General features: G+C 43.0%; 1 protein-coding gene across 3 annotated transcripts in view; it reads right to left on the bottom strand.

The window, feature by feature from the left end:
- The window catches only part of KIF21B (kinesin family member 21B), a 764,016-nt gene that overhangs the window by 616,427 nt on the left and 129,397 nt on the right, over positions 1–18,192 (bottom strand). For all 3 annotated transcript variants that reach the window (XM_069756481.1, XM_069756482.1, XM_069756483.1), the window contains exon 5: positions 12,762–12,893. In XM_069756481.1, the coding sequence (XP_069612582.1) occupies positions 12,762–12,893 (132 nt within the window). The remainder of the gene's footprint in view (positions 1–12,761; positions 12,894–18,192) is intronic.

Genomic DNA, 18,192 nt, shown 5'->3' with positions numbered 1-18,192 from the left:
GTCAGAAACGATGTTTCTTTGCTGGAAGAACAAAGGCACCAAATCAGAGGAGGAAGGCAATTTAGACAAGGGTACCAAATGGACCATCTTAGAGAAGCGATCACAAACCACCCAAATGACCGACATCTTTTGAGAGACAGGGAGATCCGAAATAAAATCCATAGAGATATGTGTCCAGGGCCTCTTCGGGACCGGCAAGGGCAAAAGCAACCCACTGGCACGAGAACAGCAGGGCTTAGCCTGAGCACAAGTCCCACAGGACTGCACAAACGAACGCACATCCCGCGACAGAGATGGCCACCAAAAGGATCTAGCCACCAAATCTCTGGTACCAAAGATTCCAGGATGACCAGCCAACACCGAACAATGAACCTCAGAGATAACTCTACTCGTCCATTTATCAGGGACAAACAGTTTCTCCGCTGGGCAACGGTCAGGTCTATTAGCCTGAAATTTTTGCAGCACCCGCCGCAAATCAGGGGAGATGGCAGACAAAATTACCCCCTCTTTGAGAATACCCGCCGGCTCAGGCAAACCCGGAGAGTCGGCCACAAAACTCCTAGACAGGGCATCCGCCTTCACATTCTTAGAGCCCGGAAGGTACGAAACCACAAAGTCAAAATGTGAGAAAAACAGCGACCAACGAGCCTGTCTAGGATTCAACCGTTTGGCAGACTCGAGATAAGTCAAGTTCTTGTGATCAGTCAAGACCACCACGCGATGCTTAGCTCCTTCAAGCCAATGACGCCACTCCTCGAATGCCCACTTCATGGCCAGCAACTCTCGATTGCCAACATCATAATTACGCTCAGCAGGCGAAAACTTCCTGGAAAAGAAGGCACATGGTTTCATCACCGAGCCATCAGAACTTCTTTGCGACAAAACAGCCCCTGCTCCAATCTCAGAAGCATCAACCTCGACCTGGAACGGGAGCGAAACTTCTGGCTGGCACAATACAGGGGCAGAAGAAAAACGACGCTTCAACTCCTGAAAAGCTTCCACAGCAGCAGAAGACCAATTGACCACATCAGCACCCTTCTTGGTTAAATCAGTCAACGGTTTAGCAATACTAGAAAAGTTATTGATGAAGCGACGATAAAAATTAGCAAAGCCCAGGAACTTTTGCAAACTCTTCAGAGATGTCGGCTGAGTCCAATCATAAATGGCCTGAACTTTAACAGGGTCCATCTCGATAGTAGAAGGGGAAAAAATGAAACCCAAAAATGAAACCTTCTGAACACCAAAGAGACACTTTGACCCCTTCACAAACAAAGAATTCGCACGCAGGACCTGGAACACCATTCTAACCTGCTTCACGTGAGACTCCCAATCATCCGAGAAGACCAAAATATCATCCAAGTATACAATCAGGAATTTATCCAGGTACTCTCGGAAGATGTCATGCATAAAGGACTGAAATACTGATGGAGCATTGGAAAGCCCGAATGGCATAACTAGGTACTCAAAATGGCCCTCGGGCGTATTAAATGCTGTTTTCCATTCATCGCCCTGTTTAATACGCACAAGATTATACGCACCACGAAGATCTATCTTGGTGAACCAACTAGCCTTTTAATCCGAGCAAACAAATCAGACAGCAGCGGCAAGGGGTACTGAAATTTGACTGTGATTTTATTTAGAAGGCGGTAATCAATACAAGGTCTCAACGAACCATCCTTCTTGGCCACAAAAAAGAACCCTGCTCCCAATGGCGACGACGACGGGCGAATATGACCCTTCTCCAAGGATTCCTTTACGTGACTCCGCATAGCGGCGTGCTCAGGCACAGACAAATTAAACAGTCGACCTTTAGGAAACTTACTACCAGGAATCAAATCGATAGCACAATCGCAATCCCTATGCGGAGGTAGGGCACTGGACTTGGGCTCATCAAATACATCCCGGTAATCCGACAAGAACTCTGGGACCTCAGAAGGGGTGGATGATGAAATAGACAGAAATGGAACATCACCATGTACCCCCTGACAACCCCAGCTGGACACAGACATAGATCTCCAATCCAATACTGGGTTATGGACTTGTAGCCATGGCAACCCCAACACGACCACATCATGCAGATTATGCAACACCAAAAAGCGAATATCCTCCTGATGCGCAGGAGCCATGCACATGGTCAGTTGGGTCCAGTACTGAGGCTTATTCTTGGCCAAATGCGTAGCATCAATTCCTCTCAATGGAATAGGATACTGCAAGGGCTCCAAGAAAAATCCACAGCGCCTAGCAAACTCCAAGTCCATCAAATTCAGGGCAGCGCCTGAATCCACAAATGCCAGGACAGAATAGGATGACAAAGAGCAGATCAAAGTAACGGACAAAAGAAATTTCGACTGTACCGTACCAATGGTGGCAGACCTAGCGAACCGCTTAGTGCACTTAGGACAATCGGAGATAGCATGAGTGGAATCACCACAGTAAAAACACAGCCCATTCCGACGTCTGTGTTCTTGCCGTTCAACTCTGGTCAAAGTCCTATCACATTGCATAGGCTCAGGTTTATGCTCAGATAATACCGCCAAATGGTGCACAGTTTTACGCTCACGTAAGCGTCGATCGATCTGAATGGCCAAAGACATAGACTCATTCAGACCAGCAGGCATAGGAAATCCCACCATGACATCCTTAAGGGCTTCAGAGAGACCCTTTCTGAAAATTGCTGCCAGCGCACATTCATTCCATTGAGTGAGCACAGACCACTTCCTAAACTTCTGACAATATATCTCTACCTCATCCTGACCCTGAGACAGAGCCAGCAAATTTTTCTCTGCCTGATCCACTGAATTAGGTTCATCATAAAGCAATCCGAGCGCCAGAAAAAATGCATCAATATCACATAATGCAGGATCTCCTGGCGCAAGGGAAAATGCCCAGTCTTGAGGGTCGCCACGTAATAAAGAAATAATGATCTTAACTTGTTGAACTGGGTCACCAGAGGAGCGGGGTTTCAAAGCCAGAAACAGTTTGCAATTATTTTTGAAATTCAGAAACTTAGCTCTATCTCCAGAAAATAACTCAGGAATAGGAATTTTGGGTTCTAACATAGGATTCTGAACCACTAAATCTTGAATGTTCTGTACACCTATAGTGAGATTATCCATCAAAGCGGACAGACCTTGAATGTCCATGTCTACACCTGTGTTCTGAACCACCCAGATGTAAAGGGGAAAAGAAAGACAAAACACAGTGCAAAGAAAAAAAAATGGTCTCAGAACTTCTCTTTTCCCTCTATTGAGAAGCATTAGTACTTTGGGCCTCCAGTACGGTTCTGAACTGGTGATTTAGAACCACAATAGACCTGGTGATTAAGAGCACTGAAAATGACCTGATAGTTACTAATAACATAGGACGAGCTCTGAGACGTGGGAACTCTGCTGACCGCAATCCCTAATCCTATCACACCACACTAGAGGTAGCCGTGGAGCGCTCCTGACAGACCTAGGCGCCTCGGGCACAGCCTGAGAAACTAGCTAGCCCTGAAGATAGAATAATAAGCCTACCTTGCCTCAGAGAAATTCCCCAAAGGAAAAGGCAGCCCCCCACATATAATGACTGTGAGTAAAGATGAAAATACAAACACAGAGATGAAATAGATTTTAGCAAAGTGAGGCCCGACTTACTGAATAGACCGAGGATAGGAAAGATAGCTTTGCGGTCAGCACAAAAACCTACAAACAACCACGCAGAGGGCGCAAAAAGACCCTCCGTACCGACTAACGGCACGGAGGTGCTCCCTCTGCGTCCCAGAGCTTCCAGCAAGCAAGACAAACCAATATAGCAAGCTGGACAGAAAAAATAGCAAACAAAAGTAACACAAGCAGAACTTAGCTTATGCAGGGTAAACAGGTCACAAGAACGATCCAGGAGAGAGCAAGACCAATACTGGAACATTGACTGGAGGCCAGGAACAAAGAACTAGGTGGAGTTAAATAGAGCAGCACCTAACGACTTAACCTCGTCACCTGAGGAAGGAAACTCAGAAGCCGCAGCCCCACTCACATCCACCAGAGGAAGCTCATGGACAGAACCAGCCGAAGTACCACTCATGACCACAGGAGGGAGCTTTACCACAGAATTCACAACAGGCAATATAATGCTCTCATCATGTGTATCCAGACCTCTTTTAATGCACCCCATGATCCTGTTTGCCTTGGCAGCTGCTGCCTAGCACTGGCTGCTCCAGGTAAATTTATCATTAGCTAGGATCCCCAAGTCCTTCTCCCTGTCAGATTTACCCAGTGGTTTCCCGTTCAGTGTGTAATGGTGATATTGATTCCTTTTTCCCATGTGTATAACCTTACATTTATCATTGTTAAACCTCATCTGCCACCTTTTAGCCCAAGTTTCCAACTTATCCAGATCCATCTGTAGCAGAATACTATCTTCTCTTGTATTAACTGCTTTACATAGTTTTGTATCATCTGCAAATATCGATATTTTACTGTGTAAACCTTCTACCAGATCATTAATGAATATGTTGAAGAGAACAGGTCCCAATACCGACCCCTGCGGTACCCCATTGGTCACAGCAACCCAGTTAGAGACTATACCATTTATAACCACCCTCTGCTTTCTATCACTAAGCCAGTTACTAACCCATTTACACACATTTTCCCCCAGACCAAGCATTCTCATTTTGTGTACCAACCTCTTGTGCGGCATGGTATCAAACGCTTTGGAAAAATCGAGATATATATACCACGTCCAATGACTCACCGTGGTCCAGCCTATAGCTTACCTCTTCGTAAAAACTGATTAGATTGGTTTGACAGGAGCGATTTAAGGGCATCTCTAAGCTGGTCAAACTTTGCCTTCCTAAAGTTCAGTGTTTTTGTGACTCCCTGACAAGTCCCCCTTGTGAAAGACAGGTGAAACTGTACAATATTGTGGTCGCTATTTCCTAGATGCCCGACCACCTGCAGATTTGGTATTCTGTCAGGTCTATTAGATTGTATTAGGTCTAAAAGTGCTGCTCCTCTGGTTGGATTCTGCACCAATTGTGAAAGATAATTTTCCTTGGTTATTAGCAGAAACCTGTTGCCTTTATGGGTTTCACAGGTTTCTGTTTCCCAGTTAATATCCGGGTAGTTAAAGTCCCCCATAACCAGGACCTCATTATGGGTTGCAGCTTCATCTATCTGCTTTAGAAGTAGACTTTCCATGATTTCTGTTATATTTGGGGGTTTGTAACAGACCCCAATGAAAATTTTGTTACCATTTTTCCCTCCATGAATTTCGACCCATATGGACTCGACATCCTCATTCCCTTCACTGATATCCTCCCTTAAAGTGGACTTTAGACAAGACTTTACATAGAGACAAACCCCTCCTCCTCTCCGATTTTTACGATCCTTTCTAAACAGACTGTAATCCTGTAAGTTAACTGCCCAGTCATAGCTTTCTTTTAACCATGTCTCGGTTATTCCCACTATGTCAAAGTTACCTGTAGATATTTCTGATTCTAGTTCTTCCATCTTGTTTCTCAGGCTTCTGGCGTTTGCGAGCATGCAGTTTAGAGGATTTTGTTTTGTTCCAATCTCCTCGCTGTGGATTGTTTTAGAAATGTTCTTACCTCCCTTCTGAGTATGTTTTCCTGGGTCTTCTTTGTTCGAGTCTAATGTTTTTCTTCCCGTCCCCTCTTCTTCAGTCACGTACTATATTGCCCAGCTACGTCGTATATTGCCCAGTGACGTAGTATATTGCCCAGCCACGTAGTATATTACCCAGCCACGTAGTATATTGCCCAGTCACGTAGTATATTGCCCAGCCACATAGTATATTGCCCAGTCACGTAGTATATTGCCCAGTCACGTAGTATATTGATCAACCACGTAGTATATTGCCCAGCCACGTAGTATATTGCCCAGCCACGTAGTATATTGCACAGCCCACGTAGTATAAAGCACAGCCCATGTAGTATATTGCCCAGCCCACGTAGTATATAGCAATGTGGGCATCATATCCCTGTTAAAAAAAAAAGAATTAAAATAAAAAATAGTTATATACTCACCTTCCGGAGCCCCCGGATCCAAGCGAAGCGGTTACCGACGCTGACTCCTCGCTCCGGTCTGAAGAGTGCATTGCGGTCTCGCGAGATAATGACGTAGCGGTCATTACAGGTAATTACAAGAGCCTTTATTTCAGCCAAGGATTCTGAACGGGCACCCCTCTTAAATCCACAGATGTGGGACACCTCCAGACCATTAGGCCTGGTAACAACATATAACAATCAGGCACTTTGGGGCATTCTATCCAGAAATTGGGGAATTTTGGCAAATGAGCCTAAATTGGCACCCCATATAGCCCCTAAACCCACTTTGATAGCTATTAAAGCTCAATCACTCAAAGACTCACTTTGTCGTAGTCATTTTAAGAGACCCACTCAAAGGTTGGAAAGGGGTGTGAGATTGAGGGGAACTTTTGCTTGTCGCGGGTGTAGTATTTGTCACCTAACCATTGGGAGTCAGAGCATTTCTCTTCCTACCCTAACATCACCAATATTCTCCAATACGTTTTTCAACTGCAGGTTAAAAAACTTGATCTATGGCCTGGTTTGCAAATGTCCTAAAACTTACGTGGGACAGACAGGCAGAGAACTCAGACGCAGAGTACAACAACACCTCTCCAATATCAACACTGCCAAAACTGATCTGGCAAAAGGCAAAACACTGACCCCGGTGGCATCTCATTTCCTACAGGTACATAATGGCTCTAGTCTTGACCTTAGGGTGTTGGGTTTGGAGGCTGTACAGACAGACATCAGAGGTGGTAATATAACTCTTGAACTGCTAAGACGAGAATCAAAATGGATATTCAACCTTCGTAGTCTCTCACCTGGGGGACTTAATGAGGACTTACTTTTTACCGATTTCTTTAAGCAAGTGTAATTAACATTAGCTGTCTCTGATACCATCTCTCACCCAGAAAATTATTTTTATTATTTTAGATCTCCAGATTGTTGTTATGACGTCTTCTTCCACTGTGATGATTGAAACTTAAATTTCAACTCCAAGGCTTTGGCGGTGTGGAAATTTTCAGTTCTTCAAGCCGAGACCCCATTGAATTACTACCATCTTCATCAATTATAGTTTTTGATTAAGTTGTTTGAACATCATTTATGGAACTTTGTGTTTGTCTTATGTCCAGCACCAATTTGTCTATTTCGTATATATAAAAAAATGTATAGGCTAGGGTTGACTCTTAACTATTTCTATGCTATCTAAAGGGTTCGGTGTTCTTCCCTGGGCCTACTTATTATGGCAATATATTAGGTCCATTGTTATGTGTATCACTGCCCCTTTTGTTTGTGCTTTTTGATTAAGAGCACACCCGTGGAGTTGTTTGGGACAAGGGAACTGACAGTTCCCCTGTCTCAAGGGCTTTATAATTTTAAGATGGTACTTTTCCATTCTTTGTAGTTTGACATAAGTACCTCCTCAAGGGTTCCATCTGAATTTTGTACTTAGGACTTGAATTCTCCTATGGTTGCATGTCAAATGTTCTAGTTTGAGGCTTATAATTTCGGCTATGATCTGGGTAGCAAGCTTTTTTTTTTTTTATTTCCATCTCTCATGGGTATATAATAATTTTTGTCATATCTAGAATTTAGTCTCTCATGACCGTGGGCAATTGGAGAGATCTATTAGCATTGTTTCTGCTTATTAAAACATAACCCTCTAAAAACCTTGGCCTATCAGCGGTATCTGTACTATTGTTTAATTTTCTGTGTTGGATTGCTGACAGAGTGTGCGCATGTTCATCCTCACTAAGTTTCGTCCGTCTGGCATAAACTCGATAGGTTCTCCTATATGAGTTTTATACACCGCCTTTTAAGCTTTATTTATTATTTTTTTGTCTTGTGTTTCTGTTAAATTAGGCCTACTTTTGGGTGTAGCGTACTCCGGAGTGCAGATGGAATATGGGTATGAGTGGTTTATGTCACTATGACATAGACCTGTCTTCACTGTGCAGCTATACTTTCAGGATGCTAATACGCACACTGTTATAGAATATCGCACATTTAAATCTCCCACAGGATGGACTTTTGTATGTCTGCGCAAATCAAAACCTTTTCGTTTGACATAAATCTCCTAGGCTTCTTCCATATCAGTTGTGCACTTTGCCATAGAAGTGCGTGCGTCTATGTATTTTATAGTTCCAGCCGTACTTGAGTGTGTGTTGGTCCCTGATGTGCAGACTTAAGATGGCTACACATGGTTACCATGGTGAAAGCTTTCTCTCACCGTGCGTCTGTATCTGCATGACGCTATTGATCATGTGCAGTGGCCCTCAAATTGTATTGGGGATAGACCTTGTAGGTACTGGCTCGTCAACACCAGCTATTTATACCGTTGTATAATTATGCGCGTTTACATATTTATAATATCAGCCTCATTTTAGTCTGTATCGATCTTTACTGCGTAGACCTAATGTAATTGTGGGCGGTATACGGTCTTTAGGTGAAGGCTTGCCTTCTCTGCGCAGCATGACACCTGAGATTATGCGCAGTGGCTTGCCTTTTTGAGCGTGCACGTCACCATGGTGATGGCTTGCATTTACCGCGCAGCTGCACCAGCGTGATATCTATGATCATGCGTAGTGGCCTGCATTTGTGGGCGCTTTACGTTACCATGGGGATGGCTCTCCTTCACTGCGCAGCAGTACTAGTTTGACGCCATTGATCATGCGCAGTGGACTCAATTCAGAACTTAGAAAATAGTTTGGTTGAAACCGGAAGGTGCACTCAGTATGTCTTCTTTTCGGCGTCCTGGAAGTATGTCCCAAGCAAGCTTCACAATCTGAGGTAATTACCGCAGCTGCTGTTTATTACTCATTATTTGACGATGTATTTGAGAATACCTGGCTAACTACTTCTCCAGCCCCTGACGAAGCCACCTTGCGGTGGCGACACGCGTCAGGCATCTCCACGGGCTCCCCTGCTCCCAAGCCTTTATCCGCACCATATGCTGTTATAAGTCTGTATTAGTCACTGTGCTATCTTGCACAGAGTGGTTTTTTGGCCGGTGCGACTGCTATGTTTGATATCTGCACTTTGTGGATAGACAACTTATAGGCTGCTTGTCCACTGTTAGGTTGAACCAGTGCAGTGAAGTAACGGTATACTTTGGTTTGTCGCTATTTTGATGGTGTATGTTCATGTACTTATATGTATCATTGAGACATACATTGAGTTACTGTTGGCACCTGTATGCATTGCCCTTACCTTCATCAACAATTGATATTTCTGTTCACTGTATTTACCATGTTACTCTGACTGTAATGAATATGCGGCTCCACCCCTATGGGAGGTGGAGCCACATATTCATGATTGTAATGGGCGGCCCCACGTGACCGCTCATACAGTAGAAGGTGCGGCCAGGACAGGAAGCAGCGCCAGCCAGCGAGGGAGCTGGGTGAGTATTTTAATAACAGCGGGGGGGCGCACAGGGGGTGGGAGGGGGGTGGGGTCATGGATCTTTATTTTAAACACGATTATTCATATCTTCTCTACAGCAAACGCTGTTGCAGGGAAGATATGAATCGTGGCTTCAGCACCAGTGGGGGGGACAGCGCTTACAGTAGCGCTGTCTCCTGCACGGCACACGGACTGCACACGGACAATGTCCGTGTGTGGTACGTGTTTTACACGGACCCATTGACTTTAATGGGTCCGTGTAATCCGTGCGCTCCCACGAACGCTGACATGTCTCCGTGTTTGGCACACGGAGACACGGTCCGCAAAAAATCAATGACATCTGCACAGATGCATTGATTTCACTGTGTCTATGTGTGTCAGTGGCTCCAGTACGTGAGGAGCCAATGACATGTGAAACCGGCCTTATAGAGATCAGGGAAAAGCGGCAGAGGATAGTGATTTCTTTATAGTGATTTTGTTAAGGTCCCATTAGTTAATAAATAGTCTTAGACCACCATCTTTTTACCAACAAAAAAAAAACGTGCCCCAATTGATGACGTGGAAGGTCTGATGAACACTATTTTCAGTCCGCTTCTATATAATTGTTTGTGACCTAAAGTTACACAGCTGAAAAACTATTTATTTTACCTTATAGAGACAGGAGTTTGGTACAAGATGATGGGACAGTCATGAAGTCTGTGTGTGGGTAAGTTTAAAGTAAAAAAAAAACAAACATCAAAATATCCAATTATTTGGTGACAATTACCAGGTAAGGTATGTGCACACGTCAGGATTTCTTGCAGAAATTTCCTTAACAAAACCGGAGATTTTCTGCAAGAAATCCGCATGCGTTTTTTTTTCGATTTTTCCAGAGCTTCCCAATGCATTAAATAGCGGCAAAATCGCGAAAAATCCGCAAAATTAATGAACATGCAGCGTTTTTTACCACGATGCATTTTTTTCGCGGAAAAAAACGCATCATGTGCACAAAAATTGCAGAATGCATTAAAAATGATAGGATGCTTATGTATGCATTTTTTAAGTGTTTTTTCGTGGAAAACAGCCGAAAAAACGTGAAAAAAACGTGGGAAATCCTGAACTTGTGCACATAGCCTCAGGCTATGTGCACACATTGCGGATTAGGCTTAGGAATTTCTGGTGCGGATTCTGCCTCTCCTGCGGTTTTCTATAATGGAATGGGTACAAAAACGCTGCAGATTCACAAAAAAGAAATTACATGCTACTTCTTTTAAACCGCAGCGTTTCCGCAGCAGATCTTCCGCAAAGTGTGCACAACTTTTTTTTTTCTCATTGATTTACATTGTACTGTAAATCAATTGCGGATCTGCAGTGTTTCTGCACCTCAAAAAACGCTGCGGATCCGCAGAGAATCCACAAGGTGTGCACATACCGTAAGGCTTTTGACAAATTCAATTACATATATTTGTTCTCATACTCCAGTGTATAATATATCTGTGGTGCCAGTCAACAACTGGGTTATATTTACATGCCCAAGACAGCTGCTACAGACAGGTGTCACAGGTAGTGATGGGCGAACCCCTGGATGTTCAGGTTTGTCGGGTTCAGCCAATCAGTTAAAAAAAAAAATGTTTGGTTCGAGTACCAAAACAGTACCCGAATCCGAACCAGGACACCATTCAGATGAATGGGGGCCCGAACATCCATTGTTTGCCACTCTGTCATCTGCATGACAGGGCAGAAAACACTGCCTCTGATCAGCGATAAGATCATTACTGCTGGTCAGAGAGTTGCGGTTCCAACGCTGTCAGATGACATTATGAGCCGCAGCTGTGACAGAGAGAGCAGGTGATTGCTGATGTGCTATAAATAAATAAAAATTCAGTGTGGGTTCTCCTCTATTTTTGATAACCAGCGTGGCAAAACTGACAGCTGTGGGCTGCAACCCTCAGCTGTCAGATTTAGCATGGCTAAACAGCATTAGGCCGGTTTCACATGGCCAGATAATTTCGGTACCGGAAAAAAATCGGTACGGGAATTATCCGTGTCCGTGTGCCCCTACGTTTCTGTGGCACATCAGTGTGGCACACGTGCGACACATGTGTGCCGCCTGTGTGCCCACTGGATACCACACGCACCGTGCTGGGTACCACAGGTACCAGCATCTGGTGCTGAAGCCCCGATTCATATATTCCCTGCAGCAGCGTTTGCTGCATAGAAGATATGAATAATAATGTTTAAAATAAAGATCTATCTTTCTGTTCTATCTTCCTGTTCTGGCCGCATCTTCTCCTATATGCGGTCACGTGGGGCCGCCAATTACAGTAATGAATATGCGGCTCCAACCCTATGGGAGGTGGAGCCGCATATTCATTACTGTAAATGAGCGGCCCCACGTGACCGCATACAGGAGAAGATGCGGCCAGGACAGGAAGCAGCGACAGCCAACGAGGGAGCCTGGTGAGTATTTTCAGAACAGCGGGGGGGCGCACAGGGGGTGGGGGGCGCACAGGGGGTGGGAGGGCGGGGGACAGATAGATCTTTATTTTAAACACTATTATTCATATCTTCTATGCAGCAAACGCTGCTGCAGGGAAGATATAAATCGCAGCTTCAGCACCAGTGGGGGGGACAGCGCTTAATGTAGCGCTGTCTCCTGCACGGCACACGGACTGCACACAGACAACGTCCGTGTGCGGTACGTGTTTTACACGAACCCATTGACTTTAATCGGTCCATGTAATACGTGCGCTCCCACGAACACTGACATGTCTCCGTGTTTGGCACACAGAGACACGGTCCGCAAAAAATCAATGACATCTGAACAGATGCATTGATTTTAATGGGTCTACGTGTGTCAGTGTCTCCGGTACGTGAGGAAACTGTCACCTCACGTACCGGAGACACTGATGTGTGAAACAGGCCTTATAGAATGCTGTAGATAAGCCCCGAAAGGCCTTGACCGCATCTTATAGAGGCAAAACGAGGTGTCAGGTTCCCTTTAATCAAAGCGCCCAGCAACACTTATGCAGGCAAAGCTCCTGTGCCAGCACCATCGTCATGATGTACCAATGCATATGAAGTTCCAGTAAAATACCAGTACAAAATATGTTAAGATGGGATTAACTTAACAGATACAATGTGAGAAACATTTCCATATTACAAATGTACTATCATGAAGGCAACACACATACAGCAATATGGGTCCATACTGCAGACTTGTTGACATTGTACACTAACGACTACTAAACAAAAATATCTACCAGACTACATTATTTTTGTTAAATAGCTTACAGATGAGACAGTGGTGTCTGTTACAGAAAGCAAAGTTAAGAAATGTTTAGTTACTCACTGGACAAGAATCTGAGACCCGTGTTTGATGCAGGTGAACAGTAAATATTGCATGAGAACGTGAGCTCTGAGAGTTCATTTGAGTGCTGGCAGTGGTACGAGACAGAGCACCTTCCTTCAGAAGTTGGAGAAGCTGAAATAGAAAAAAATAAATCAATAAATACATAAACATCAATCATGAAAATAACAATTGCAATGAAAATAATAATAGTATTAATGTCAAAAAAAGACACTTGTCCATCAACCTTATCTGAGGAATGGGAAAGGATAAAGAGAATAAGATGAAAGTACAACGATAATTAATGCATTAATCAGAAGAGGAAGTTTTTCCCTTCTGATCCTGAGTATTAATCAAATTTGATCAACATTCAGAACAAGAATTTTATACATTTACATAAGTATGTATGTCACTTTATTCAAAAGAGAAAAAATATCCAAGCCCTTTTTGATGGTTCCCGCAGTGACCAGCTTTTACATCTGGCTGTTCCATAAAATAATAGTTCTCATGGTAAAGAAGGCCTGTCTCCCCTGGGCATTGAACAGTTTTTTTTCTCCAGACAAAGGGAATGCCCTTTTGTATTTTGTGGTGATTTTACATGAGACAACTTTTAAAAATATTCTTTGCATTTTTTTTTCATGTATTTACAAAAGCTAATTATATTCCCCCTATTACAGTGCCTTAAAAAAGTATTCACACCTTGTGAACTTTTCCACATTATTTCACGTGAGACCCACAAACGTATTTTATCGGGATTTTTTTAAATTATACATGGTTTTCTAATGAATTTAAAAATAGAAAATCTGAAAACTGTCATGTGCATTTGTATGTAACATACAACGTTGATGCAGTTTTACCCTCTGCTGAGCACTTGTATAAAGAATAAAGAAAGAAGTTTGTTCACAAGTTCGTTGAGCTGGATTTTCTTCTGTTCTGGGATTTGTAATTAGGCCCCTGTAGACTGATGCCCCTTAAAGTCCTGAATTGCCTGCAAAATTGAATCCACCCGTAAGTAATTTATTATTAGTATAACTACAGCTGTTCTGTGAAGGCTTCAGAGGTTTGTTTGAGAACATTAGGGAACAAACAACATTATGAAAAGAAAGGAACACACCAGAAAGGTCTGAGATAAAGTTGTGGAGAAGAGAAAAGCAATGTTAGGTTTAAAAAAAAAAAAAAAAAAAATAGCCCAAGCTCAGATCATTTCGCAGAACACTGTTTAATCCATGAATCAGTGTTGACTTTCATTCACCTATGGCTAAAGCCAATGATTACATCGGCTGTACCATCTGCCTGGCCTGTTGTCCATTGTCTATCTTCTACACTGTTCTGCTGCTGACAACACTAATAGCCCATGCTCAGCCAGGCATCTACTCCCTGTCTATCATCTCATCTGATAAAGAAAATAATCAACATAGCTAATACAATCTATAAATTGTCGATATTGCTTAGCCTAATTAATAATTATGTTTTTAATTGGCATGTAATATATTGTATGGCATTGCACACTTCTCTGCAGGGCTGTGAAGTCAGAGTCGTGAAGTCGGAGTTGGTACAAAATGAACCAACTCCGATTCCTAAAATATATACTTAATTGGGTACAGTAGTACAATGCAGAATGTACTGTAAATGTTTTCATCAGAATTTGTGAAAGTAATTAAATGTCCTGTAAATGTCTGTTCTGCTCCTGATCTAAGGATCTTGGCTTTTAGTTGAGTTGAATCTGTGCTGCACTTTATGTACACGCTCAGTAGTGAGGCGGTGCTGTGGAGTCAGAGATGGAAGGGAAAATTGAGGTAAGGGAAATTGAGGAGTCAGAGTTTTGGCTCACCGACTCCACAGCTCTGCTTCTTTGTTTTTTACAACATTTTGTGTATTTAAACAATGACTTATAATACAGACATCTAGTCTATGATTGAAGGACAGATGCTGACTTTTTAACAGTATGAGAACAGTATGTTTATCTCCTGGCCATCGGATCACACTATGATCACACTGTGATCAAACTCTGTCCAGAGCTTGATCAGTGTGTGATTTGCATCATTGACCGGATTCTCTTGGATGAGAGCACATACGCTGGCATGACCCCAGCCTTATTCTAAACACATTTATGCTTTATTGAAATCATCTGTGCAGACCAGATCTTTGCTATGAGTGCAGATTTCCATATCAAGTGATGGAGAAGTGGTGGTTCCCTTAGCAAAGCAGCCTCAACATGAGGATCTAAATTATGGACAAAAGTGGACAAAGGTGACATTTCTTTTTCTAATTTCTTTATTGGCTTTATAATTATATGAAGGGTATGGATAAAGGGTAAGGAAAAGCAGGGTCGAGGGAAGGGAATGAAATCGCCATGTAATATGAGTAACGAGGGAAGGAAAGACAGGCAAATATACAAACTATTGCATAATTTACACAAAAAAACTGTCTCTTCATATCAGCACCTAAAAGTAAACATCAGCCAATAAAAAGTCCAGTCCAAATCAAATGTCGTTCAATGTTAAAGCCTAGAAATAGAAAATCAGTACATCTATTGTACTATAAAACATGTATTATATTGAAAATAACAAAGACTAATAAACTGAATATCAACACCTAATCAATATAGCAGATCAGTCAGTAAAATTGACAAGATCAAATGTTGCTTAAGAACAAAACCTAGAAATCTTTGAAAATAAAGGTTATACATGTTATGTTATGTAATATATAAAGGCCTGCCGCGTCCGGCAACGCCCTAGGGCGAACCTAAGACCAAGTGGAGGGAAAGTTCGGTTCATTCAAAAAAACTATAAAAGTGGAAAAGACTTCTTTCAATTACTCAAGTATCTAGTCATAGATTAATTAAGAGCATTTTAGTTCAGTTCTTTCAGTCGGGGTAAAGGTCCGACTTCAGTGTAGAGGAATGTCCAGGGGGAATTTTTAATTCCAGCACATTCGAGGAAATCAATTCCCTCATCCGGAGAAGAAATATGGATTAATCTCGACGGATATTTCACCTGGAGCGTTGAACATTGAGTCCAGACATAGGGTATCCCAGTACGTAGAAGTTCGCGTATGGTAATGCTTTCCTCTTTTGCACAGTGTCTCTTGACATGTCCTTGAAGAAGATTAAATGGTTGTACAGAGATTAAAGAAATTTTGGCTCTTTTGACGTACCAAGAAGCGCATTTCTCATCGAGTTGGGGTAAAATGAAACAATAATGTCTCTTGATAAGTCCTGCGAAAGAGACATATTCTAAAGGCCTTTTCAATCAGAAACCTTTCATTAGTGTTAGGAATCAAGTGAGAGATCATTGAGGAAATGTAGCTTTTCAATTGGAAGGTCTTTATCTACTCCGGGATTCCTCTGATCTTAACGTTGTTTTTCCTTCTAAAGTCCTCATAGTTAGCCAAGCTGGTTTTGAAGAAATCAATGTCTTTTTGAATCTTATCCAATGATTCTGAGGGTGAAAGTTGGGATTGAGAAATGCTAGGTTCGTTTTTTTTGTTAAGAGAATCCATTGTTTCTGGAACATGAAAAGAGCCAACAGAAGCGCTAGAAGGAATTGAATCTGTGTCATTGGCCACTGAGATTAGTGTATCTTTGAAGAGTCTTTTAATTAAAGCTTTGGATGCTTTAGAATTATTTGTTTAGAATCAGACAGTTGGCCTTTGTGGTCTTGTAATAAATCGCTATCACAATCTCCATTAGACTCTTTTCCCCAAAGATTCATTGAAATTAAAAAGGTTTTAACCCATTACTTGCCAAACTAGCAATTTTCATTTTTTTTAATGACAGATTTTTAATGATTTGGGTCCTAATAAATCAGAAACATAATTTGCTCAATTTTTTCATGTACGGATTTTTCAGAAGAGGGCATCCCAATATTCAATAAAAAATTGCAATGACATGATTTCCTATTTTGTAAACATTCATTTTATAAACACAACACAAAAAATTGGACCCAATTATAAAAATTATAAAATCTTAGTTGCTAGAAGCTAAAGATTAGGCATCCCATAAAAAGGACATTGGTAGATAATGGGTTTAAGCAAATGAACCATGAAACCCTCTGTCAGATAGCCATCAGATGCAGGAATCTCTTCTATCAATAGTAGATTAGGGGAGGATCTTTCATGATTAAGATTTTCAGCAGGTTTAGAATTCTCACGTGAAACCTCATTCATTGAAGTATCGTCAGAAAGGTCACTTATACTGTGGTCAGATGTGTCTATATTCTGAAGAAACTCCTCAGAATGTATACTCTCTAGACTCTCCAAAGAGCCAGTAGAGCTACTTGATTGATCTGTCAGGACATCACTTTCACTTCCACCTCCCAAGAGCCTTTAATGAAGCATCAAATCCTTTAAAGGAAGTGTCTACAGCTTTACAGAGCACTGATTCAAATTCAGGACTGTATTAAATTTCTAGGACGCTCTGGCAGTTCGTCTAAGAGTGTCCCTTTAAATCTCCCAGTCTGTTTGTCTGTGATGGTATGGCAGGGAGGGCTTGTGTCAACAGGGTTATGGCCATTTGTTAGTATATTGGGGATAAAAGACTTCTCTTTAACACAGGAGTTGCCACCTAGTTCTCGTGTATTAGACTGACAAAAGCTTGGCTGTATGTGGGGTGTGGGAAGAAGCTGTGGAAGTCTGCTTACCAGCGCCGGTGACCGACGGGCCCCTCTCGTCTCCTGCCCAGATCTTCATCTCCTCCTGTCCTCTGTCGGCATAAGGACGTTCTCCTCCAAGCCACGGCCTCCCTGATGTGCTTCGGTGTTTTCCCCCTCCGTCTGGTGAAGTTGAGTTACCCCAGGCCGGCGCGACTGCGGCATTGTGCTTCACTGCTCCGTTGCTGCGACATCTTGTGTCCGGGATCTGGCCGCCGCCTGCAGCCTCGGCGCACACACTGGCACCTCATGCCTCAATCTTGCTCCCTTGTCCCGCTTGGCTGAAGACATTCTGTCGGGCGCTTGTTGCGGCGATACCGCTGAATCGCTTCCGGCTTTTCTACGCTGCTTCCTGGCATCTAAGTTCACCGCGTCTTTCCGACTCCCCTCCTCATCGCTTCCAGCTGGTGCAAGAGCTCCAGTGAATGGAGGCTTCCTCTCGACGAGGGCCCTGCGGGGCTGCTGTACTTTAGAAAGCCTTGGTTTCTCTGGGGTATGGTGAAGACTTGATGCTGTAGTTGCAGGCCTGGTCTGTTTGGGTCTGAGTGCTGGTAGGCCTCCGCTGTGTTCCCTTGCGTTTCTTTATCCCAAGAGAGGATTTTTTTTCCCACAGGATCGAGTGTTTTCTTGTTGTAAGTGGGTCCTGGCATGTTATGGCTGCTTTTGGGACCAGTATTTCAACTGTTTGCAAGCTTTTCAGTACTTTATTAAGGGGAATTGCAGAAGCTCCTGTGAAATAGGACTGCTCCCTTCCCCTTGCAAACCACGCCCCCCCCAAAGGTGAC

The sequence above is a fragment of the Ranitomeya imitator genome, chromosome 3 (genome assembly GCF_032444005.1).
Source record: "Ranitomeya imitator isolate aRanImi1 chromosome 3, aRanImi1.pri, whole genome shotgun sequence".
Taxonomy (NCBI): Eukaryota; Metazoa; Chordata; class Amphibia; order Anura; family Dendrobatidae; genus Ranitomeya; species Ranitomeya imitator.
The sequence above is the reverse complement of the archived record's forward strand: the minus strand, read 5'-3'. Positions and strand labels throughout refer to the sequence as shown.